The sequence below is a fragment of the Macaca mulatta genome, chromosome 17 (assembly GCF_049350105.2).
Source record: "Macaca mulatta isolate MMU2019108-1 chromosome 17, T2T-MMU8v2.0, whole genome shotgun sequence".
Lineage (NCBI taxonomy): Eukaryota > Metazoa > Chordata > Mammalia > Primates > Cercopithecidae > Macaca > Macaca mulatta.
The window spans coordinates 4,226,360-4,252,231 of NC_133422.1; the positions used below are offsets into that span (position 1 = coordinate 4,226,360).

At 41.3% G+C, this 25,872-nt stretch overlaps 1 protein-coding gene across 11 annotated transcripts in view; it reads left to right on the forward strand.

Annotated features, from left to right (window-relative positions):
- The first annotated feature begins 299 nt into the window (after positions 1-299).
- Positions 300-25,872, forward strand: part of TNFRSF19 (TNF receptor superfamily member 19) — a 105,371-nt gene continuing 79,798 nt past the window's right edge. For 2 of the 11 annotated variants that reach the window (XM_015120745.3, XM_002808139.4), the window contains exons 1-3: positions 364-924; positions 19,076-19,178; positions 22,266-22,376. In XM_015120745.3, the coding sequence (XP_014976231.2) occupies positions 19,110-19,178; positions 22,266-22,376 (180 nt within the window). In that variant the 5' untranslated portion in view covers positions 364-924; positions 19,076-19,109. Of the gene's footprint in view, positions 925-7,594; positions 7,843-8,081; positions 8,326-17,971; positions 18,193-19,075; positions 19,179-22,265; positions 22,377-25,872 lie in introns of those variants that run through there. The other 9 variants (XM_077974270.1, XM_028837411.2, XM_077974269.1 and 6 more) reach the window with 7 other exon arrangements.

Here is a 25,872-nt window from a genome sequence, read left to right on the forward strand (position 1 = left end):
TGTATGTTTCAAGGAAAGGTCAGTTTCCTTAAGATCCTTAAAGACTTGTCACTTTGAAAAGGGAAACGGAATGTGAAAATGTCACCGGTCCATCTGGCAGTGTCCTTGGGTGTTTTTCAGAGTGGTCCCATAGTGCTATTTAACTATGCTGGATGTTTGACACCCAGTCTCTGTAGGAAATTGTGATTTTTATCAGCGAAGAGGCAATTAAATGCTGTCATTTGGCACTTCCAACCATCAGGGATCTTATCACCCAAGAAGCATCCAGCAGCAGTTGCTGTCCTTTCCAGCTGGGAGACAGATAACAGAAACTGTCCTGTGTGAGGCACAATAGTCTAACGTGATTAGAAATCAGCCAAACGCTGGCTTCTCTGGAGCTTTACTCCCCCACAGGCTGAATTATAGCTCTCCTACCAGTCCCACAGCGCTGAATGATGTCATGGGATCTGCAGTTCAGCGAGATGAAAGGGATAAAGCAGAACCCGCTGGCACTAGGAAAAGCTTCCAACACACAGTCCACAACACAGCTTGGGAACCAAAAAAGCTACAGATCCAGCCACTCAGCCCAAGCAAGGGAGAATTACTAGCATTGCCTTATTGCAAAAAAGAGGAGGAAAACAACGTGATCCATGTTTAACAAAGACTGTGTGGACTAGGAGGCGGGAGGGTAACTACCTGCTAAAAGTGAACTCTCTTGATATCCATGCATATATATAAACTCAGCCCTGCCTTTGATGTTCAGCAACTGATCACTGATCAGATTACAGGCATTTCATCTCTCTGCTCGTCTGCCTTTGATCTGCATGGTTAATTTTATTTTCCTGGATTTGAAGTTTCGTCTGGGCTTGTGCTGACATACATTTTTGGGAAGGTAGAAGCATTTGGCATAGAAGTGCTGCCAGGAGAAACTAAGTTGTCGAACGGGTAAGTACTGCAAAGAGCTCAGCGTGTTGCAGGTACTCTGTTTTAAGTTTTGTTGTAGCTTTCACTGCATTTTTTGCATGTGTTCTGAGAAAAGAATGGTTTTAATTAATTTTTTAGAAAGCATTTATACAACTGAATACTACATGATGCTGAATGTGTGTATCAGAGTAACTATGGAACTTGAGGCAAGTTTTAGTAGTTTTTACAAGAGGGTTTGCCGTCTGTCATGCAAATTTTACTTGGAAATGAGTTATACAAACAGGAGAAAACAGAACAGTGCTAACTTTAGCATGCAACCAGTACTTCAGCCCCTGAGATCTGTGAGCTATAATTGCTCTAAGTATTTATGGGTTACCTTATTTAGTAAACAGTCAGTGCAACTTTGCTTGTTGAAAATGCTTTCTTTGTTTTCTTACATAAAAGAGTAAAATGTATCTCTGGCAATACTGTTTCTTTAGTTTATTTATTCTCTCACTTCCAAGATGTAAATCTATCAAATATATTTCCTTATGCAGTTTGTACACCCAAGGGAATCACTGAAAAACCATTCAAGTATGATTAAAGCTTTTTATGTGTAAAACTGAAGAATTTAAAAACAGTGAGGATAAAGTTGCACTAAGTTTGGCTAAAAATACTCTAGTGGTTTTCTATAACCTTTGGAAATAGCATAAGCCTTATTTTCAGAAACATTCACAAGGTTAATATTCCTAAATTAACATTTACTTTACATTTATAGTGACAGCTGTTGTAAGTTAAAATTTGCCAACTGTTTATGAAAACTGAGTAATCAACAGTTATTATGTTACATAAAGTATTTCAGTCACATTTTCACTTTAGCTAATGCCCAACATGACAAAACCAAATTATATTGCTGTACTGAATTTGGAAGTTAACTGTTATTTCTTTGTCAGTTCATGATACACACACACTCACGCTCACAGGCACACAGAGCAAAATCTTTACAGTGAAATATAAGAACTAAATACAGTGGAAAAGTAACACTGTTACTTCGTTCGCAATGGTTTTTTTTTTTTTTTTTGTGTGTGTGTGTGTGTTCTAGTCCTAAATCTATCTGGGCAAAAGATTTAATTATTATCACAAGTCTATTTGATGCTAGCTGAACCACAAAGAAACCATAAGTGATAAGACTAGTTATCCTTTAGTCTGAAATTCTGATGAAACAGGAAACGTCTAATGAGTCTCATTTCATATGTAATTAATTTTTCAGAGTCAATTAATCAAATTACTTTCTACACTTTCCTCTTGATACTAGGAGGGTAATTAGCATTGTTTACTTAATTTTAAAACTTTACTAGTTGTTAAGTGGAGGTTATTTAAAGCCAGGCTAAACTGATAATATTTTTAAAGTGTGTCAGTAATAATTTAATCTTAAAGATTTAACTGTTATTTTTAGTCATGCCAGGAGAGGCATTTGCTTTTTTGTTTTTCTCTAAGAGTACAACGAATCATGTTCACAATATCTTGCAATATCGGTTTAGTTTGATTTTTAAAAAATTTGTTTGCTTAAAATCTTCCTTTTAATCACAAAAGTGGTATTAGTGTTCACATTCAGATAAAGAAAATTAACCTTTTAAAACAATGACTGGAGACGGTGCCTAAAGAAATAGTGTGTTTGAAAACTTGCTCATTTAGTTCAGATTTGGGATTTAAAAAAATTTTAAATGAATGTTTATTCTGCTGCTAGGATCATTTTAACAAATACAAGCTCTCCTCAGCACTAAACAAAGGGGAGAATTAGTAATTATCTGATTAATTTAGGCTTTGTAGAAAACTAGCTTGGGCAAGTCAAGTCCTTGAAAATCCACTTCAGTGTTTGAATTAATTCAGTTAATTGTTTACTTCTTGTGTCATTGTTGAGAAATGAAACAGAGTGTATTTGATTTTAAAAGAAAGATGGTTATATCTGAAGGTACAGGTACAGTCTCAAAAGGCATTTCCTAATTAATTGCCACAAAATGACGGGCAGATATAGTCCTATTACTTCTACTGAACGAAACCCTTATGTGACATTTTTCAAAGCACTTTCCTATCTGTTGCTTCAGTGGCAGCTCTGTGACCACACAAAGTCCAAGTCTTCAAAAGACTTTCTTGTCGAGTCCTGATACTGTCACCAATTAGCTGTATGACCTCAAGAGGGTTTTCTCATGTGTGAAGTGAGGGTGTTGACCACATCATCTTTATGAAATAAGCAGGATTGGAATTTTTATGGCCATTTTACAGATGAGGAAACTGAGGCTATAGAAAATGAATGTCCCTATCTTAACAAGGTCACATGGCTGATTTTCCCACTTCTAGTCCAATGTTGTTTCCAGTCTACCATGCGGGGTCTGCTTTCCAACAACTGCTCAAACAAATGCACCCTGTAGCTCATCAAACAACAATGTTAGTTGGAAAACTAAAGACAGCCACTTCCTATTGGAGTGCATTTTTTTGTTTCCATGATAGGTATGTCAGTCAGCTGGATTAGTCCGATTATTTCCCAACTGTTCCTTCTGCTTCTGGACTTCTAAGCTGTCTAAACACAGTAGCTGCTACCCATAATTTAACAAGTAAAATAATTTGCACAAAAAGTTTAATGCATCAATGCAATGTGGAATTATATATGTATTTGTGTGTTTGTCTCTGTGTGTATGTGTATACAGGAGTTTGGCGTTATGTCAACACATCTTTGTGTGTTTTGAAGGAATTGATGTTTTCTTAGAAGATGCCAATGGCATCCACAAAAAAATTAATAATTTAAGGTCAATTTTCCTCCAGGGAAATTCCCAGTGGGATTTTGTGACATTTCAGTTGACAAACGCAATGTGCATTTCAAACATGATATGATATGTGTTTCATATCATGTTTGGTTATGTTAAGAATCTTGAGCATGTTTTCATTCACTCTTTATTTTTCTTCCTTGAAAAAAAATATATCTTGGGGCCGGGCGTGGTGGCTCGCGCCTGTAATCCCAGCACGTCGGGAGGCTGAGGCAGGTGGATCATGAGGTCAGGAAATCGAGACCATCCTGGCTAACTCAGTGAAACCCCGTCTTTACTAAAAATACAAAAAATTAGCCGGGCATGGTGGCGAGCGCCTGTAGTCCCAGCTACTCGGGAGGCTGAGGCAGGAGAATGGCGAGAACCCGGGAGGTGGAGCTTTCAGTGAGCTGAGATTGCACCACTGCACTCCAGCCTGGGTAACAGAGTGAGATTCCGTCTCAAAAAATACATATATGTGTGTGTGTGTGTGTATATATATATATATATATCTTGTGTGAAAAATTTTAATTTAGTTATTGATAAAATTTTATACAAATACAGGACTCTCATGGCCAAACAGCTGCCCTCATAATAGGGCTTATCACCCTCTTTATGATTCCTATGTAAACACGATTATTACTAACATGACCTAATATGTATTAATTCACTCATTATCAATTGATTCAATAATATATATTAAGTACTTGTGCAAGGATAAATACCATGTGCAAGATTATAGGAATAATTCAGTGGCAGCATTGTGGTCTACATTTTTTTCATTCCGGGGCTACGCAGTTCATTCTTTCTCTTACAAGAATTACACAAAGCTGAACTTGACTGTCAGCAAACATTATAGCCAAAATTTTGGCCAAAAATGTGGGCTCCAGTTTTTTTTTTTTTTTTTTTTTGCTTTTATATATATTGTAAGAACTATTAGATATTTTTAATAGTATTTTCTGCCATGTTGGCCATAAAGGACCTCCCTAAGCCATGAAGGCATAATCTGCTCTCCCTGTGCTTCAGGAGTGAACTGAACTCAGCCATCCGGCATTGGTTTAGTTGGATTCTCTTTCTGTGATGGCAAGGCCAGTCCAAGCCACCCTGGAAGAATGAGTGATTTGGTCCCCTTTAAAGGGTGGTTCTTTAAAACGTTGTCCGCCTGGGTGAGCTCTATGATGGGAGGGCAGAGGGAGGCTCCGTGGTGGCTGTGCTTTAATTTCTCCTCTACTGTCACTAGTCATTCAGTTTTGGCTCCAACGTTGTTAGCTCAAACCCACTCATTTGCCAAAATCAATACTCACTTCTTTAGATGAAGTAGGTAGTTTAACACCCTCCTTTGTGACTTAAATTTTCTCTTTGATGAGAAGGAGAAGGACAAGTCAGGTGGGGGTTTCAATTGTCTTCGTAAAACCATTCCTTCCAACATAACCCACTCTCTTTGCGAGGAGTTCTGATAAGGATAATTTTCTCCATTCTGTTAAATGCTCCCCATGCTTTGGTGGCTCCATAGCTTAGCACCATGGGTTGCTGCTCAGCCAGTCTGGCCTTAAGCCAGCCCTAGGTAGGGGAGTCCACCATGTTTATCAGGAAGGAGAGAAGGAGAGTCAATGGCCTGTCTCATCCCTCATCAAACTCATGAAAAGGGTCTAGCCAATGAGGTGCTCAGGGCCAAGATATCACAAACTCATTGTATCAGTGCAAGTGCTGCAACTTGTAACAACTTTGCTCTGTAAGTGTCTTGAGCTCCACATTATATAAATTATATAAAAATAGCCTCCCTGGGTTTTTTATATATATTGGTTTATGCACCCATGGTATGGCAAAGATTATGTTAAGACACAGAAAGCCCAGATTCTGATTCCAGCTTTGTTAATTAACTTGGTGTGTGACATTCAGGAAGTCACTGGGCATTGGCCTTACAGTGCTCCCCCAGCCCCGTGCTGACAGTCTATAATTGGCAGTAGTGGGTATTGGCAATTACTTAAATAGCTAGGTCTTGGGGGCTCCTCCTCCACTTATTTTCTTAACTGTATTTGGAAAACTTTATTACCCTTTGAGATTTTCACTCTCAATTACTAATTCATCCAACAAATTTTTAATGAGAACCTACTATGTGCCGAACACTGTAAATCAAAGACACAAAATTTCATATTCTCTTGTAGCTTGCATTCTATTCCATTTCTTCCCCAGGGCATAGTGATTTACACTAGAAATGACTAGAAGTCAGGCAATTTTTCATTAGCTTTGCTTCCAGAGAGCTAGTTTATCACTGAAACTATTTTTTCAAGGCGTTTTTCAAGTTTCCTCAGTTCAACTTTTGGGGAAAAATATTTTAAACAAATGCACTTTGTATCAGCTCAGATATTGCTAAAACTGTCTTCAGAAAACTAACCTTTAACATAAATCTTAAAAACAAACACCTCTATCAAGATCGTTGCAGCAATTTGGCTTTTCCCGTAAAAATTTTAACCCATTAATGATATGCAGTGTTTTAAAGGAAGTAAAATGCTCCCAGTCCTAATTACAAGCATCCAGTTTCATTTTGCATGAGCCTAAGGATCACAGAATTTTTTTTTTTTGAGACCGAGTCTTACTCTGTCGCCCAGGCTGGAGTGCAGTGGCGTGATCTCGGCTCATTGCAATCTCTGCCTCCTGGGTTCAAGTGATTCTCCTGCCTCAGCCTCCCTAGTAGCTGCGATCACAGATGCCTGCTATCACGCCCAGCTAATTTTTGTATCTTTATAGAGATGGGGTTTCGCCATGTTGGCCAGGCTGGTCCCAAACTCCGGACCTCAGCTGATCCGCTTGCCTCGGCCTTCCAAAGTGCCGGGATTACAAACGTGAGCCACCGTACCCTGCCAACAGAATTCTTTTTATACTACCATGGTGCTCAATTGTGTGCCTGAGTTTTTGTTCAGACACTGTCTCCAAATCACGTAACACTCAAATGAAGGTAAGTGGGAACTATGGTGTTCCCTCAGCATCTGAGGGGGACTGCTTTCAGGACACCCTCTTGGATACCAAAATCTGCAGATGCTCAAGTCCCTTACAAAAAATGGTATAAATTTGCATATGCTTTGAATCATCTCTGGATTACTTATAATATCTAATACAATGTCAATGCTATGTACATAGTTGTTTAGGGAATAATGACAAAATAAAGTGTACATGTTCAGTACAGACACAACTATTCTTTTTTTTTCAAATACTTTCAATCTGCACTTGGTTGAATACATGATGTGAAATCCGTGCATGTGGAGGGCCAACTGTGTTTAACTTAATGAGTCTCTTTAAAGAATTAGATGAATCTAACAGCTGGAGTGCCGAGGTTCAATGTCCTTTTCCTCACCGTCAATGATCATTTATTGATTGATGCTAGGCATTGTTAAGAGGATATATTGCTACTAAGAATGGCTATTTAGTGAGTGTCAGGCATTGGCCTACGTACTTAAATACCTTATCTGTTAATACTTAACTACCACCAATGAAGCAACTCATTTTACAGATGGAGAACCAGAAGCTTAGAGAGGTGAAGTAACTTTTCCAAAGTCATGCAACTAGTGAATGAACAGGTTGGCACTGGGACCAGATTGTCAGATCCCAAGCCCATGCAGGCTAACAACAGGTTCTCTCTCTATTATGAGCTAACAGGCTAACTGGGAAAATCTGTCAAAACACATGAAATGATTCAAGAACTAATGAACTCGGTAATGTGTTACTGTCTCTAAGGGCAAAAGGAGGTCAGAGAGAAGAAGAACATTTGGTTGAAGTCAGAGAAGGTAGTTCCTGAGCTGGTAGATTCAATTCCACTCAGAAAGCATTGGTTGAACATTTATTTGAATGACTGATACTGTCAGAGATGCAAATCGGAACACAATATGCCCCTTCTCTTAAAGTGTTTTTAACTCCTTGAAGAAGAAAGTACACAGAAGGGTGCGGCCGCCTCGGGCCGAGCGCCTCCAGGCCTGCAGGAGGCGAACTCGGGCTTCCCCGGACTTCCCCGGGAGGCGTCCGTGGGAACGCGCACCCGGCGAGTCCCTGCCGGAGGGGACCCGAGGTGCGACCTCGGCCGACCTGATCTCAGGCGCAGCAGCGCAGACCTGGCCGCCGTATCCCCTCTGGGTGGGATGCGGACCCACGCGGGAAAGGCTGAAAGGTGGGGAACACCCGGGGCGGAAAGGAAGCCTCCCTCTCTGCTCTGAAGGAAAGTCTCCCAACACAGCCCTGTTCTTGGTGGTCTCCGGTCCCCCATCCCCAAGCCCCCAGTCAGCCTCACACTCATCCGCTCCAGCAGCCGCGGGATGGGGGCCTCCGAAGACCCCGACTGCAGAGCTGGCCCGTGGACGCAGTGGGGGCTGGGCGGAGGCACAGCGGAGAGCCTGGGGGCGGGGCTCTGGGAGGGGGCGGAGCCACGGCGAGGGCCACGGGGAGGGCGGGGCTCCTGGTGGGCGGGGCTCCGGGGTGGCGGCCGTTGCCGGGCTACGGGAGAGCGCGGAGCCCGGCGCCGGGAGGTGCGCGGCGTGCACGCTGGGTTGGACCCCCAAGCAGCCCGGCGCCCTGCGCCTTAACCAGAACGGCTCCGCGCGTCCTGAGCCTCGGGCTCCGGCCCGGACCTGCAGCCTCCCAGGTGGCTGGGAAGGTAGGTGCTTCGCTGTCCCGGGCGCGCGGCGTCCTGCGAGGTCTTCAGCCCTCGCCCTGGTGGATCCCCGCTGGGTGGGAGCGGGGAAAGGAGGCGGCTGCCCGAGGGAGGGAGGAGCACTGCGCGGCGAAGGGAACCCCCGGAGGGGTGACCGGGTCCCGGGGCCGTGACAGGCGGCGAGGCGGCGGGAGGGAGCGTGTGAATTCACGCCGGGTCCCCGCGGGCGGTGCGAGCGACGCGACCCGGACTCCTCTCCGGGGTATTGTAAATAGAAAGATCTGCTTGTGAGGCTCACGACTGGGAGCCTGTCACTCTGCCCCAGTTCGACCCGGCCCCGGCGCCCGCCCGCGTCCTGCGGAGGTCCCTGAGCCAGCGCGCGGCTGCAGGAGTCTCGGGGCCGCATCCCGGGCCAGCGCCGGCGGCGGGAGAGCGTTGTCTGTGAACGGCCCAGGGTACATTCCTTCTGCGGGAAAGAGTTCCTTAGAGTTCAGCAGGATTCATTAGTACTTTGATGAGTAGAGCCTGTGAGAGATGTACGGAGTGAGAAAGCCAGCTCTTCCAATGCGTGTCAGTGTTCTAATGCCATCTCATGCAACAGAAATTTGCCGAATATACTCCTGGAGATCAAGTTTGGCGGATAAGAATTCTGTGATCTGTTTTGATGGTAGTGCACTGGTCATCCAGTCTCCGTTCACGATTGCAAGAAATCTGTGTCGTTTTTTTGCGTTTTAATAAAGGACTCAATTTGCATACAAAACCATCACCACTGTTCAGTGTTTCTTTTAACTAAAACAGTTTAACCCAAGATATGCATGAAGATGTAGTTTTTACTCCAATGACAGTTTCTTTGACTACAAAACAAAAGTTTCTTTATGTAAACAGGAAACAGTTATTGTTAAACATGCCTCATGCAAAAGATATTTTATAGTGTTGTCATTTCATGCTCAGATACTTAGATGCAAAAGGGAGGATTACACTGCGCTACTTCAGGATTTCCTCAGTACGTTTTCTGTGGTGCAGTTTCACCTTAGGCGTTTTTGCCAACCCTGCTTTCATGTAGTCTTAAAAATTCTAGGCAGTGCTTATTATCTAATTGAAAGGTATAGAACTGGAGGGGTGAGAATTGATTGAGTCCTAGTGTGGAAGACAATTTTTGACATTCACAGAGATGTGAGTACTTAAAAAGAAAGCTTCTTTGCATAACATTTGTCATATTGTTCTGAAAGTAAAACAACATAGAAATGCATTTTCATTTGGAAAATATAGCCTTGGCATCAATGCAGGAAGCATTATCATGAGCTCTGTTAAGTTCTTTACTTTTTAATCTATGTCTTACCACACCTACTTTATTACCAAAGCCACATGGCTTTATTGACTTTAGGAAACTTTTTTCCAAGAAGTGCTAACTCTGAGAGGTGGTGTTCGTATTTTCAGAACAATCATGAAAGTTATGTGTTTCTTTGGCCGGAGTGTGTCTTACAACTTGAGTCCAGGCTGGATCTTGAATATGCAGTTACGGACACATGAAGAGCCTTATGCACTTGAAATTGCAATGTCGATGTGCCTTTTCTTTTTTTGTTTTGAGACGCTGTCTCGCTCTGTCGCCCAGGCTGGAGCACAGCGGTGCGATCTCGGCTCACTGCAAGCTCCGCCTCCCGGGTTCACGCCATTCTCCTGCCTCAGCCTCCTGAGTAGCTGGGACTACAGGTGCCGCCACCACACCCGGCTAATTTTTTTGTATTTTCAGTAGAGACGGGGTTTCACCGTGTTAGCCAGGATGGTCTCGATCTCCTGACCTTGTGATCCGCCCGCCTTGGCCTCCCCAAGTGCTGGGATTACAGGCTTGAGCCGCCGCGCCTGGCTGTTGATGTGCCTTTTCTATCCAGAAGACTGAATAAGGAACATTGCTCACATGTAAAAGTAGCTGTAAAAGAGATTTTTTTTTTTAAAGGAACAGAACTTCTTTTTAACTTCAGATGATAATAGGCTTTTTACATATATTTTATAATGGAAAACTGATTGCGACATGTATTGTCACATGCTGTGCTTAATTTCCTAGTTATAGTTCTGTTACATGAATTTAGGGCATGTTGGAGACTTTTTAAACATAAGTGAGGAATTCTGCTAACATAAAAAGAATTTGAGTCTCTTTTTTTTTACCTATTGCAACCTCTGAACCTGTGCTTAACTCAATCACCTGTGGCCAATTCTACCCCTCAAAAATTAACACGATTCAAACAAAAACTGCAGGCATCTTTAGTACGTGAAAAAAGCCAAAGCCCTTTTAAAACTGATGAATCAATATTTAAAGTCAAACATTAAAAAGTCTGGAAAAGGCCAGCATATTCTATTTGTGTTGACTACAGATTGAATACGAATGCCCACTTGAATAAAACACACCCCCAGTAAATACATTGACAGCTGCCTATGTGATAAGAGAGCCAGGGAACAGTTAAATGTTAAATATATTTGTCTTGTGGCAGCTGATTGTTAAGTATTCACAGGCTTTTAAAAGTAACCTTCTAGTGAAGAGGAGAGGAATGGATAGGGACAGGTTCGTTAATGGATACAAAATTACAACTAGATAGAAGGAATACATTCTAGTGTTCTGTAGCATTGTCGGGTGAATATAGTTAACAATTTGTTGTGTATTTTCAAAAATCTGGAAGAGGATTTTGAATGTTCCCAACATAAGGAAAAAATAAAGATTTGATGCCTGGTGCGGTGGCTCAGGTCTGTAATCCCAGCACTTTAGGAGGCTGAGGCGGACGGATCACGAGGTCAGGAGATCGAGACCATCCTGGCTAAAACGGTGAAACCCTGTCTCTACTGAAAACACACACACACACAAAATTAGCCGGGTGTGGTGGTGGCGCCTGTAGTCCCAGCTACTCAGGAGGCTGAGGCAGGAGAATGGCGTGAACCCGGGAGGCGGAGCTTGCAGTGAGCCAAGATCACACCACTGCACTCCAGCCTGGGCGACAGTGCGAGACTCCATCTCAAAATAAATAAATAAATAAATAAAATAAAGATTTGAGATGATACATATGTGAATTACCCAGATTTGATCATTACACATTGTATACATATATTAAAATATCACTGTCTCTGATAAATATTACAATTGTTACATGTCAACTGAAATTCAACAAAACTAATACCCTTAGTGAGATTGATTGACATATAGTAAGTGGCATATATTTAAATTTATAATTAGGTAAGCTTTGACATACTGTGAAACTGCCAACACAATCCTGATGGTGAACACATAAAACACACCCAAAAGTTTCCTTACAGCTTGTTGTAATCCCTTTCTTCCATATTTCCTTGCCCTCTTCACACCCCTGACAACCTCTGATCTGCTTTGTCGTTATGTATCAGTTTGCATTTTCTAGAATTTCATATACATGTAATCATATAGTATGTCATTTTGGGAGGAGGGGTCTGACTTCTTTCACTCACAATAATTATTTTGAGATTCATCCGTATTATTACAGGTATCAAAAGTTAAATAATTTTTATTGCTGACTAGTATTCCATTGCATGCACCATAACTTATTTCTTGACTTGTTTATGGACACATGGTTATTTTCAGTTGTTAGCTATTATATATAAAACTGCTATGCACATTCATGTGCAACTTTTTGTACGAAAGTTTACTTTCCAAAATATTGGGAGAAGAATGTCTAGGTAATATTAAAGATGTGTGCTTAACATTTTAAGAAATGTCCAAATTGTTTTCCAAAGTGGTTGTTACACTTTCATTTCTAGTAACAGTGTATGAGAGTTCGAATGCTCCAAATCTTCACCAACAATGGTGTGACCAGATGTTGTATTTTAGATATTCAGATAAGTAGGCCATAATAGTTCATTTGTGGATTTAATTGTCATCACTCCAATGGCTAAAAATGTTGGACCAAAAAAAAAAAAATGATAAAGTAGCCCTCTAGGTGAAGAAAAATAAAATTAAAGTGGGTACGAACAGAATTTTTTTTCATGATTTAGTGGTTGAGTAATGAGCTCCTGCTATTTTATGTATCTAAAATGTTTACATTTAAAAGTAAGATGTTTAAATAGTATTGGGTTATCTTCTAGTCCACATGTCACATAATATGTACTTTTTTAAAACTAAAGTTTTAAAACCTGGGTTTTAAAAAGAGAACAACTACCCTTCAGCAATTACAGAAGACAAAGGAACTTGTGTATCTGAAGACTGAATGTTACTTAGCAGCTCTTTGGTCAGCTTGGATTGGTCACATATGGGGAAACCGGGAAATAATAGGGGCTACTTAACACTGCAGAAGACTACAGATGGTGTAAAGAGTGGTTTTGGAATCTATCCAGACTTCCTTCTAAAATAAAACTTTAAACAGCTGTGTTTGAGAGATGGGTATGCACAATTCTTGTAAGAAAATCTGTGTAGATGTTTGAGGTCCCCTTAGTCTCTGATGCTACCATTGTTCCATTTGTATTTTAGGGTAGAGAAACATTCATGAATTTTGGGAAAAGCACATTAGTTACAATATGCTTGTTGACTGAACATTTTGAGAATTCTGACAGTGATTTTCCTAATGCAAAGATGACAAAATTTACAACTTAGAGAAATAAAAAGAATTAGTCTCAGAAAACCCTGCACTGGGTTATTTTTTGTTGTCGTTTTTATTTTTATTTGTTTTTTCTTTGTATCCTTAGGGTTTTGGGGAACAGGTGGTATGTGGTTACATGAGTAAGTTCTTTAGCAGTGATTTGTGAGATTTTGGTATACTCATCACCTGGGCAGTATATGCTGAACCCAATTTGTAGCCTTTCATCCCTCATCCCCCTCCACCTTTTCCCTCCAAGTCCCCAAAGTCCATTGTATCATTTTTATGCCTTTGCATCCTCATAGCTTAGCTCCCACTTTTGAGTAAGAACATATGATGTTTGGTTTTCCATTCCTGAGTTACTTCACTTTGAATAATAATCTCCAGTCCCATCCAGGTTGCTGTGAATGCCATTAATTCATTCCTTTTTATGGCTGAGTAGTATTCCGTCATATAGAGATATATATATATATATAACCCACAGTTTTTTTTTAGCCACTCATTGATTGATGGGCATTTGGGCTGGTTACATATTTTTGCAGCTACGAATTGTGCTGCTATAAACATGCGTGTGCAAGTATCTTTTTCGTATAATGAATTCTTTTCCCCTGGGTAGATACCCAGCAGTGGGATTGCTGGATCTAGGTTAAGTTTTATTAAAAAAAAAAAAAATTAGGAGCCTAATAGAGGCCCTTACTGTTTTGAACTTTGGGAGAATTGGAGATACTGTATTTGGCAGCAGAAAATTTTTAAGCTTTTAGGGTTTTTAGTAGAAAATGCCTTATAATTTGAAAAAGAGAAACCGTTCTCATTTCCCAGCCGACAACAATATGTGTATTCTTATCACAGCACACCTTTGTAAGTTCCTAGGCTACAAAGAGGTCTGCCAACTCTATTATGTAAGAAGAATGATTTTCCGAATATAGTGAGATTGAAGGCTAAGATACAGAATAGCTAGAAGCCGGGGGTTATTGTTTTGTTTGGAAATAGCACTACTCTAAATTTCTAATTAATGTCTTATTCTCTTTGCCTGTGGGACTGGCAGTATTTCTAAGTCACTCGTGATTATGTTGTGCCATTAAAATGCCAAAGGCTATATTTATAGCATTGACTTTATTTCAGTGCTGGTTTATAAATTGTAAAACTGCCAGTTTAATGTTGACATTTTAAAAATGTTTCATCTTATTACATATTAGAAAAAGCGTATGAGTTGACTATAGTTTCATTATACAGTGTGAATACAGTTTTTTAGATGAAAACTGTTACCAATTGCATGCACTGTATCTGTTGGATAATAAATAGCTTTTAAGAGATAGGAAAAAAAGAAAATTAAATAATTTATTCTGAAAAAAAGAGTATCCAGATTATTAGAATTCTTACAAAGCACGTATGTTTTGGTCATTTGCACCATCAAAAATATAGATGATTCTCAGAAAGGTTACTGATTGTAAGATAATTTTCTTTCTGATTATCACCATTCTTCCTCCTTAGTGATTCTGGTCTATATTAGAGCACTGTCTTCAAGAAATGGGGTTCTGCCCTGGATTTGTTCTACCACAGTGACTCGCATTTCAACCTCAGGTTATATTTGCTCAGATTTTTCACATATATTATTTTGTCCCTTAGAACTCTGAGAAGTAAACTGTTATCCCTAATGACTGAATTCCTTTCTTCACTTAGCATGCATTGGGCACATATTGTGAGTTACAGTTCTATAGTGAAATCAAAGCTTTTGTCATTAAGCCCTCAAACCTTATTTGATTGGTGGTCAACTCCAGTTGCTAGGTTGGTGATAAAATGAGGGAAGGGAGCCCAGTGTGACCGTGGGGAGTGGTGGAGACTAGTGCACTAAAGAACATGTCCTTCCATGTGAGGGACAACTAATCGTTAGCTCTAGCTCATGTTACCTTGATGTGGGACTCAGGGCTGTCAGATTGTCTAATTTTTCAAGAACATTCTTCAGTTTTATTATTGAAAGCAAATTTTAAAGATTAAGTGTTGCAGTGACTAAAGAAAATAAATGCTGACCAGGTGAAACAAAAAGGCTAGAAAGAGAGAGAAGTAACCAGGTAGTTATGCAGTGAGTGGAAGTCCAGCGTGCTGTGGAAGCAGAAAGAAGAGGTGCTGATGCAGATTTAAGGGGATTCTAGAAGGCCTGTGACAGGCCGGGGGCAGGCATTGTAGAGGAAGGGACAGTTGAGGGATCTGCTGGTGGAAGCAGTCACTGTGGTTTGAGATCCAGGGGTCCGCCCAGCCAATCAGAGATGAAGCCCGGAGCTGCTCCTCCCCAGCAGTGCTCCCCTGTCTCTGCATGGTGACACACTAGCACAGGTGTTCATGATTTTGGACAAGAAGGCAGAAGGGGTGTGCATTGTAACACTTATTGGATTTATCTTAGAGGGAGGCCAATTAGGACGCATCCGTGTTAGTTACCATTCACTCAAACGAGCAGGCCGAGCAGCTTCGAGAAGCAGCCACTCTGTGTGCAGCGGAACGGCATGTTTCCCCGCTCTGCACTTGGGGTTCGTGTCCCCTCTTTGCATGCTCCGGATACTGCCAAGCTGCGTATTGTCGTTGAATAGCAGATAGTGAGGCCGCCGTTTCATGCTCGTGGAATACAGTAAACCAGGCATCCTTCGTCTTCTCCCTAGTGCCTATGTGAGGCCAGTTTCTCTGCACATGTCCTCCAAGAAATGCATGCTAGGCTGTTACAGATGCTGTGGAGACTGGAGGTTTTGGCAAACTGTAAAAACCCCAGCAGCCAGACCCATGGTACATCATCTCGGTCATTTGTAGGGCTTGTGCTTGCTAAATCATCCCCAAATAAATAGAACACTGAAGCATATAAAAGCATTTTTCTGTCTTTGGGCCAGACCCTGGATGTCCAGAATTTAAAAATAGTTTTAATAAATAACCTTTTGATTGCCTTATTTATATTTTAAATATTATTACTTAAACGCTTAAGCTATTTTATGAAATTTTCCTTCTGTTTATGAATGCCAAAGAATTTCATTCCACTTCAGGAAATTCAAGGTCACACTTATAACCATCCACCAGCTAAATTGTTTATTTCTAAAATACTCCTAGGCCAGGCTATGTCGAAAGGTGTGTTGGAGGCCACTGCTTTGGCCGAGCTGCGAGCTCCCTTGAAGGAACAAGTTGTAGTGTCTTCTAGCCTAGTCCTACCTCCTCTCGGGCACCTAAGGACCGTTTAACCAGTGTCTGTTGAATAAGTAAATACGTGATTAAATGTATTATTGCATATGTGTCTCTCATCAGTTTTGTTGAGGTCGCCCTGCTGTCCCGAATGGCAGGAGTCATTGGATGCTGGTGATGGGTCAGGACACAGGCCTAGGTCAGCATGGCGGGATGCTGAGGAGCCCAGTTGTGGAGTTACCAGGCATGAACCGGATTTGATTTCCACTGGTTCTAGTATTTGTTTCCTTTGACCTTCAGTTTTCTCTTCCATCAGAGGGGATAAATGTCTACTTTAGAGTGTGGTAGAAAGCTCTAAAAAGCTATGCTTTATTTTATTTATTTATTTTTTTGAGACGGAGTCTCACTCTGTCGCCCAGGCTGGAGTGCAGTGGCGCGATCTCGGCTCACTGCAAGCTCCGCCTCCCGGGTTCACGCCATTCTCCTGCCTCAGCCTCCCGAGTAGCTGGGACCACAGGCGTCGCCACCTCGCCCGGCTAGTTTCTTGTATTTTTAGTGGAGATGGGGTTTCACCGTGTTAGCCAGGATGGTCTCGATCTCCTGACCTCGGGATCCGCCCGCCTCGGCCTCCCAAAGTGCTGGGATTACAGGCCTGAGCCACCGAAGCTGTGCTTTTTTAAAGCAATAGCACAGTACTCAACATTATAAATGCCTGGTTCAGACTCTTGGTGGATTCTTAGTCTTCAGATGCCTTGTGCAGGCTCCTGGGTCCCGAGGGCTAAAACGCTGCTGCCACTTTACTGCGGCCGCCTAGATGCCTCCTATTTGTCCGATGGATTACAGTCTTCGAGGACTGTCACATCCTAACAGATCGTTTGATCCTCCATAATAATGTCATTAACATGAAGGACAATAATAGTTGCGAACACTTCTATAGCACTTATCATGTGCCAGAAACAGTTTATATCAGCTAATTCTCCTGAAAGTGCTTTACAGCTGTTAAACTAACTCCTCACAGCAATTTCAGGAGGTAGGTACTATCAGTCTGCCCCATTTAGAGATGAGGAAACTGAGACTCAGGGTTAAGGAACTTATCCCAGGTTGCACAGCTCATAAGTGGTGGTCTCAACAACAGCAGCAGTAATAGCATCAGCGACTGCTCCAGGTGCTGGGCTCAGCGCTTTGTATTAGCCCAGTTAGTCCTCACAACACCCCTGTGAGATGGGTTCTATTTTTGTCTCCTTATGAATGGGTAGCATCAAAGTGACAATGTTAAGAAGTGCTTCATGATTTGTCTGTCTTTTTCAGTAGTTAGTGTAGCATCCCACTAGACGATTCTATCCAGACTAATCGCTCGAATATGGTATGTGCTGACTGACTTGTCAATCTCTTTGTCTCATATTTTGTGTAAATGCTTTGGCATTATCCCCATTGTTTCTTATTAGTTTTAATTCCACCTAAATTACACATTTTTTACTTTTAAAACTGAATACGTTTTTAAAAATTTAAGATCGTATCATAAAAGAAATAACCTGAAGCATGCACTTCAAAGAATGTGATTTTTATCTTCTCACCCTAACCCTGTGTCTACACAAGCAGTAAGTTGCATGGTTGGGTAATTGCTGGATGATTTTGAGATATGCCAGCGGGGAAAAAAGTTATGACCAAGTAGCTGGAAAAGTGAAAAAAGCTGTTTGAATTCACTTCAAATGGGTCATTCACTCAACAAAGGTAAATGATTTTTCATTGCCCTGGCAATGTGACCTGCCCAGGCAGTGGACGTGGTTCATCTGGGTTCAGCCACTCCGGGGTGCCCATCAGCTCACCCCGGTAGCTGCTCAGCCCGCAGCTCCGCCCCCTCTGCCTCCTTTGTTGTTGTCGTCGTTGTTTTTCTTGAGCTCTTTGCCCATGGTTCTGGTTCTGTGCTCTGGTTTCTTTCTAAGTCAGATGATCCACTTGGGATCTGTTAGTTTTGGAAACTTCGACTTTAAAGGAAACAGAACCGCTGTTTCTCTACCTGATGGAGCAGCCAGATGAGGCTTCGCTTTTTCTTTTTGATCTCTTCTGTGGACATGTGTGGATCTGTAAAAAACAGCCAGATTTGGTTCTACATTTTAGATCATTCCTGGTAAAGATAAAGAGGCTTGGTTTATCTTTTATTGAAATGTTGGGTTAGTGCCTGTGATTTCATCACTCGTAAATGACTTTTAGATGTTTTAAGATAAATGCTTATTTTTCTGCCGTACATACTTGCACCATACTGGTTTGGGAAAGAATTCACAAATGTGAAATGTTATCTGTCTGCTTCTTAGTGAAGACAAAGTTGTCAAGATACAAACCTAGTGTCTTCATTTAATAACACATTGTCTGTCAGGGCATATGTGACACAGTAGATGTAGAAACGGATGCTCCACCTGGGTTTGTATCCAGCTGTGCCTCTTACTAGCAGTGTGACCTTGGGCAGGTTACTTAGCTCTCTCTGAGTCTGTTTCCCCATCGCTAAAATGGGAATACTGACAGGATCTACCTTCTAGAGTAGTTGTGAGGATTAAGTGAGTTAGCATGCTGAAAATAGTACCAGGCACATAGTGCCTAGTAAGGGTTGTTATTTTATCACTATCATTACCCTGTTGGCATTGTCTAAACCCATATAAATGGGAGGTTTACATAGTCACTATTTGAATAGAATTTCATGCTGAGTGAAGTAGATTGGCCGCTGTAAAGACATGGGTAGAAAATATCAATAAAGGCGAGTGTAGCCTGGGAACTCAGAGCCTGTAAGAGTTTTGAATATATGTATAGGTAAACAGAGCTTCAATTCTCATAATATGAATTATAAAAGAATTACATCTTATTTGTCTTTTTTCTTTTTTAAAGGTGGTTTCTTTTAAAACACAAATAATATTTATTACCTAGTCTATATAGTAAGTGGTAAATATTATATAGTAAACAGAGCACAGTCACTGATGTTTTTCATATCAACTGCATCTTCCTTTCTATCTTTTATTTAGAACTCTCCAACAATAAATACATTTGATAAGAACGATGGCTTTAAAGATGCTACTAGAACAAGAGAAAACGTTTTTCACTCTTTTAGTATTACTAGGCTATTTGGTAAGTAAACTCTTTTTTTCTTTAATAAAAATATGGTGAAAGAATTCATGTACTAATAAGTAGTAGCAGTACCAAAATCATTTTATTTTTTATTTTATTTTATTTTTGAGACAGCGTCTTGCTCTTTTGCCCAGGCTGGAGTGCAGTGGTGCAATCTTGGCTCACTGTAACCTCTGCCTCCCAGGTTCAAGCAGTTCTCCTGCTTCAGGCTCCTGAGTCACTGGGATTACAGACACCCGCCACCACTCCCAGCTAATTTTTGTATTTTTAGTAGAGATGGGGTTTCACCATGTTGTCCAGGCTGATCTTGAATTCCTGACCTCAGGTGATCTGCCTGCTTTGGCCTTCCGAAGTGCTGGGATTACAGGAGTGAGCCACCACACCTGGCCCAAAATAATTTTCTATTTCTGATCCAATATTATGTTTTTATCTCTTTCAAATGGCATTTTATTGTTTTTGCATGTAATTAATAAGTGAAAGATTGCTGCTTATTCATGATATTTGTAACAATTGTTGAAATTACCTTATTTAAGTGTAGGTGAAGTCATAAAATTGCAGTGTTACTTGTGGCACTATGACAATGATACTATTTTGCCTTTATAGGCATATATCTCTTGTAATGTATGCCAGAAGCTAAAAGACCATAAAATCTAATTTGGAGCCCATGACCTACACAGTTTATGAATAATTTAGAATAGGTTTTTTAGAAGTTATTATTTTATACAGTTGTTTATATTCTTCTTGGTTCCAAAAAGCATGAAAAACAGATGGAAAATTTTAATGTTTGAAAGTTTGACAGAAGATTTATGAAGGTGTTCAAAAGAACAAAATGTATTTAATCTAGAGATAAAATAATGATCTACAGATATATAAAGAAAGATTTACACTGAAGACAATATGCAAAGTTTTCTTGAAAGACAAAGTTAAGCTGGATGCTGTGGCTCATGCTTGCAATCCCAGCACTTTGGGAGGCTGAGGCAGGTGGATCATTTGAGGTGCAGAGTTCAATACCAGCTTGGCCAACATGGTGAGACCCCATCTTTACTAAAAATACAAAAATTAACTGGGCGTGGTGGTGCGCACCTGTAATCCCAGCTACTTGGGAGGCTGAGGTAGGAGAATTGCTTGAATGTGAGAGGCGGAGGTTGCAGTGAGCTGAGATCACACCACTGCACTCTAGCCTGGGCGACAGAGCGAGACTGCATCTCAGAAATAAATAAAGAGATAAATAAAAATAAAAAATAAAGACAAAGTGGGATTCAGGTGAATGTAGGAGAGCTTCCCTTCTGTAATTGGAGGCTGTTAAACATTGAATAATGGTCTAAGAGGAAGGTTGTGTAACTTCTTTCTCTCTACAGTCTCTTTGTGGTGGAAGGGAGGCTCCTACCCCTTATAAATAAGCAAACTCCTCCAAGATTGGGCGTTGAGGAGGAGTTGAGGCAAGAGTCTTCACAGCCTTAAAAAATTTTCTTTCTTTTTTTTTTTTTTTTTTGAGACGGAGTCTCACTTTGTCACGAGGCTGGAGTGCAGTGGTGCGATCTTGGCTCACTGCAACCTCCGCTTCCTGGGTTCAAGTGATTCTCCTGCCTCAGCCCTCCCGAGTAGCTGAGACTATAGGTGCGTACCACCACACCTAGCTAATTTTTGTATTTTTAGTAGAGACAAGGTTTCACCATGTTAGCCAGGATGGTCTCAATCTCTTGACCTCGTGATCTGCCCACCTTGGCCTCCCAAGGTGCTGGGATTATAGGCGTGAGCCACTGTGCCTCGCCGCCTCAGAGAATTTTCTAGTCTCAAACCTCACCTTGAATTCTTCCTCCTGCTTGCCCTAGATATTAAACCTCTGACCTTAAAGAGGTTGTTAAATAACTTCACAATATTCCTGCTTCAAGGTGGAGGAGGTTTGTACAGAATTATATGCATCACAATGTCCTGTGCTCAACTGTGTGGTAAGCATTAGACAGAACAGCAGTGTCTGTTCCCCCAGTTCCTCCTCAGATTTTCAGCTTCCATTAAGGAAAACAGAACCGTGTCAGTAGCACTATTCAGGGCATTCTTGCTTAGGATAAGAGGTTGGACCAAATGTCTTCACCAATTCTGTGATGCTGGTAATACCAACATTATTTAGTAAATATTGTCTGTTAAGCAGATAACATACTTTGCGAGGATGATCTCATACAAGGATAACTTGTTTTCAGAGAAAATAAGAAAGAAAAGCTATATTTTGGAAAATGACAAATAACCTTTGTTTTTGCCTAAGTATAAATTTTCCCTTTAAGTCCTGTGCTGTGAACCAAAGTATATTGTTAGGTCCCAGGCAGCGGCTCACTGGCAGTCAGTAAAGGCATAAGCTCAGATTTCAGTGGCACGTCTACTTTGAGGAGCCCCGAGAGTTGGGCCACTACTGCCCTCTTTAGCATCATCACCAAGAATTTTACTGGTGTCCTGATTGTTAGAAATTATTATTTGAAAGACAGCCTCTAAGGAAATGTAGTTCAGTTGAAAAGGGTTGAAACGTCCCCATCAAAACCGCATGGCAGATAAGTCTAAAGGATAATTGCAAAGTTCTTGTGGCTGTAGTCTTGTGGCTATACTAATCTATTCAATTTATTTAATTCATTACACTTGAATATGTTTATATTTCTTACAGATGAAAAATTTTTTTAATTCAGATTTTTTTCTGGTAGCAAAAGGACCTTGGGTCCTATATCAAACAAAGTCATGACTGTTTTTTGTTTTTAAATATCTTCTTACTTAGAGAAGAGCACAGCTCCTAAGTCATGTCGTATCCTGGGTCCCAGAAGGGTTTCTGAGGAGGATAGCAGTTAATTCCGAGAAACTGGCACACCCTGTTTAGAGAACCAATGAGTATTCTCTGGAATACAGAGAAGAATTTGGCTTATTGATTTAGTTCCACTGACTTATTCAGAAAGTGGGTTTTCTTCCTAAAGTGAACATTGAATTGACTCTGAACTGATGTTTACATTCAGTGATTGTGTGACTGATATTGAAAATATTGTTCCTTTCTTGCAAAAAAAAAGTTTAACATACTTTAAGATAACATTTTGTTAAATTTTTTTTTTTCAGTCATGTAAAGTGACTTGTGAAACAGGAGACTGTAGACAACAAGAATTCAGGGATCGGTCTGGAAATTGTGTTCCCTGCAGCCAGTGCGGGCCAGGCATGGAGTTGTCTAAGGTATGTTGGATACATGGCAAAGTTGTATATCTGTGTTTGTAAAATGCATTCTTCTTCTTCTTTTTTTTTTTAAATGCATTCTTCTTAACTAAATTATTTGAGTTAATTATTAATGACGCTTTGGATACCATGACAGAATTATTGGATTATTATGTCACTTTGGCCAAATATCATATAATTCCCTTTTTAATACTTTTGATTGATGTGTCTTACTGAGATAAATAGGTTCTCAAACCCAGAATTCAACAGATGTCATTGTTTTATATAATTTAAGATTTGTAGTATTTCACTAAAACAATACAATTTTAAAGGTTTATTTGTATTAATCAATAACAACCAAAATTCCATTGAAGATTTAAAACTAAAGCCTTATGGGCTGGCTAGCAAGCTGGCCGAATAGAAACAGCTCTGATCCGCAGCCCCCAGCGAGATCAATGCAGAAGGCAGGTGATTTCTTCATTTCCAACGGAGATACCCGGCTCATCTCACTGGGACTGGTTAAACCGTGGGTGCAGCCCATGGAGGCTGAGCCGAAACAGGGTGGGGTGTCGCCTCACCTGGGAAGTGCAAGGAATCCAGGAACTGCTTGCCCTAGCCAAGGGAAGCCTTGAGGGACTGTGCCATGAGGAACGGTGGACTCCAACCCAGATACTACGCTTTTCCCATGTTCTGTGCAACCCACAGACCAGGAGAGGTACCTATACCACCAGGGCCCTGGTTTTAAGCACAAAAGTGGGTGGCCATTTGGGCAGACCCTGAGCAGGAGTTTTTTTTTCATACCCTAGTGGCATCTGGAATGTCAGCGAGACTGAACCATTCACTCCCCTGGAAAGGGGAATGAAGCCAGGGAGACAAATGATCTAGCTCAGCAGATCCCACCCCCATGGAGCCCAGCAAGCTAAGATCCACTGGCTTGAAATTCTCACTGCCAGCACAGCAGTCTGAAGTCCATCTGGGATGCTCAAGCTTGGTGTGGGGAGGGGCATCTGCCATTACTTAGGCTTGAGTAGGCGTTTTTCTCCTCACAGTGTAAACAAAGCCACCTGGAAGTTCAAACTGGGTGGAGCCCACCACAGCTCGGCAAAGCCACTGTAGCCAGACTGCCTGTCTAGATTCCTCCTCTCTGGGCAGGGCATCTCTGAAAGAAAGGCAGCAGCCCCAGTCAGGGGCTTATAGATAAAATTCCCATCTCCCTGGGACAGAGCACCTGGGGGAAGGGGCAGCTGTGAGCACAGCTTCAGCAGACTTAAATGTTCCTGCGTGCCAGCTCTGAAGAAAGCAGCAGATCTCCCAGCAAAGTGCTCGATCTCTACTAAGGGACAGACTGCCTCCTCAAGTGGGTCGCTGACCCCCATGCCTCCTGACTGGGAGACACCACCCAGCAGGGGTCGACAGACACCTCATACAGGAGAGCTCTGGCTGGCATCTGGTGGGTGCCCCTTTGGGACGAAGCTTCCAGAGGAAGGAACAGGCAGCAATCTTTGCTGTTCTACAGCCTCCGCCAATGATACCCAGGCAAACAGGGTCTGGAGTGGACCTCGAGTAAACTCCAGCAGACCTGCAGCAACGGGCCTGACTGTTAGAAGGAAAACTAACGAACAGAAAGGAATAGCATCAACATCAAAAAAAAGGACATCTACACAAAAACCCCATCCAAAGGTCACCAGCATCAAAGACCAAAGGTAGATAAATCCACAAAGATGAGGAAAAACCAGTGCAAAAGGCTGAAAATTCCAAAAACCAGAATGCCTCTTCCCCAGAGGATCACAAGTCCTCGCCAGCAAGAGAACAAAACTGGACAGAGAATGAGTTTACGAATTAACAGAAGTAGCCTTCAGAAGGTGGGTAATAACAAACTTCACCGAGCTAAAGGAGCCTGTTCTAACCAAATGCAAGGAAGCTAAGAACCTTGAAAAAAGGTTAGAGGAATTGCTAACTAGAATAACCAGTTAGAGAAGAACATAAATGACCTGATGGAGCTGAAAAACACAGCACAAGAACTTCATGAAGCACACACAAGTATCAATAGTTGAATCAATCAAGCAGAAGAAAGGATATCGGAGATTGAAGATCAAGTTAATGAAATAAAGCGTGAAGACAAGATTAGAGAAAAAAGAATGAAAGGGAACAAACAAAGATATGGGACTATGTGAAAAGACCAAACCTACATTTGATTGGTGTCCCTGAAAGTGACGGGGAGAATGGAACCAAGTTGGAAAACACTCTTCAGGATATTATCCAGGAGAACCTCCCCACCCTAGCAAGAGAGGCCAACATTCAAATTCAGGAAATACAGAGAACATCACAAAGATACTCCTCTAGAAGAGCAACCCCAAGACACAATCTTCAGATTCACAAAGGTTGAAATAAAGGAAAAAATGTTAAGGGCAGCCAGAGAGAAAGGTCAGGTTACCCACAAAGGGAAGCCCACTGGACTAACAGCGGATCTCTGCAGAAACCCTACAAGCCAGAAGAGAGTGGGGGCCAATAGCCAACATTCTTAAAGAAAAGAATTTCCAACCCAGAATTTCATATCCAGCCAAACTAAGCTTCATAAGTGAAGGAGAAATGAAATCCTTTACAGACAAGCAAATGATGAGAGATTTTGTCACCACCAGGCCTGCCTTACAAGAGCTCCTGAAGAAAGCACTGAATATGGAAAGGAAAAACTGGTACCAGGCACTATAAAAACATACCAAATTGTAAAGACCATCGACACTATGAAGAAACTGCATCAACTAACGGTGAAATAACCAGCTAGCATCATAATGACAGGATCAAATTCATACATAACAATATTAACCTTAATTGTAAATGGGCTAAATACCCCAATTAAAAGACATAGACTGGCAAATTGGATAAAGAGTCAAGACCCATCAGTGTGCTATATTCGAGAGATCCATCTCACATGCAAAGACACACATAGGCTCAAAATAAAGGGATGGAGGAATATTTACCAAGCAAATGGAAAGCAAAAAAAACACAGGGGTTGCAATCCTAGTCTCTGATAAAAGACTTTAAACCAACAAAGATCAAAAAAGACAAGGGCATTATATAATGGTATAAGGGATCAATGTAACAAGAAGGGAAGGGCTAACTATCCTAAATATATATGCACCCCATACAGGAGCACCCAGATTTACAAAGCAAGTTCTTAGAGACCTACGCAAAGAGACTTAGACTCCCACACAATAATAGTGGGAGACTTCAACACCCCACTGTGAATATTAGACAGATCAACGAGAAAATTAACAAGGATATTTAGGATTTGAACCCCGCTCTGGACCAATTGGACCTAACAGACATCTACAGAACTCTCCACCCCTAATCAACAGCATATACATTCTTCTCAGCACTACATGGCACTTACTCTAAAACTGACCACATAATTGGAAGTAAAACACTCCTCAGCAAATACAAAAGAATGGAAATCATAACAAACAGTCTCTCAGACCACAGTGCAATCAAATTAGAACTCAGGATTAAGAAACTCACT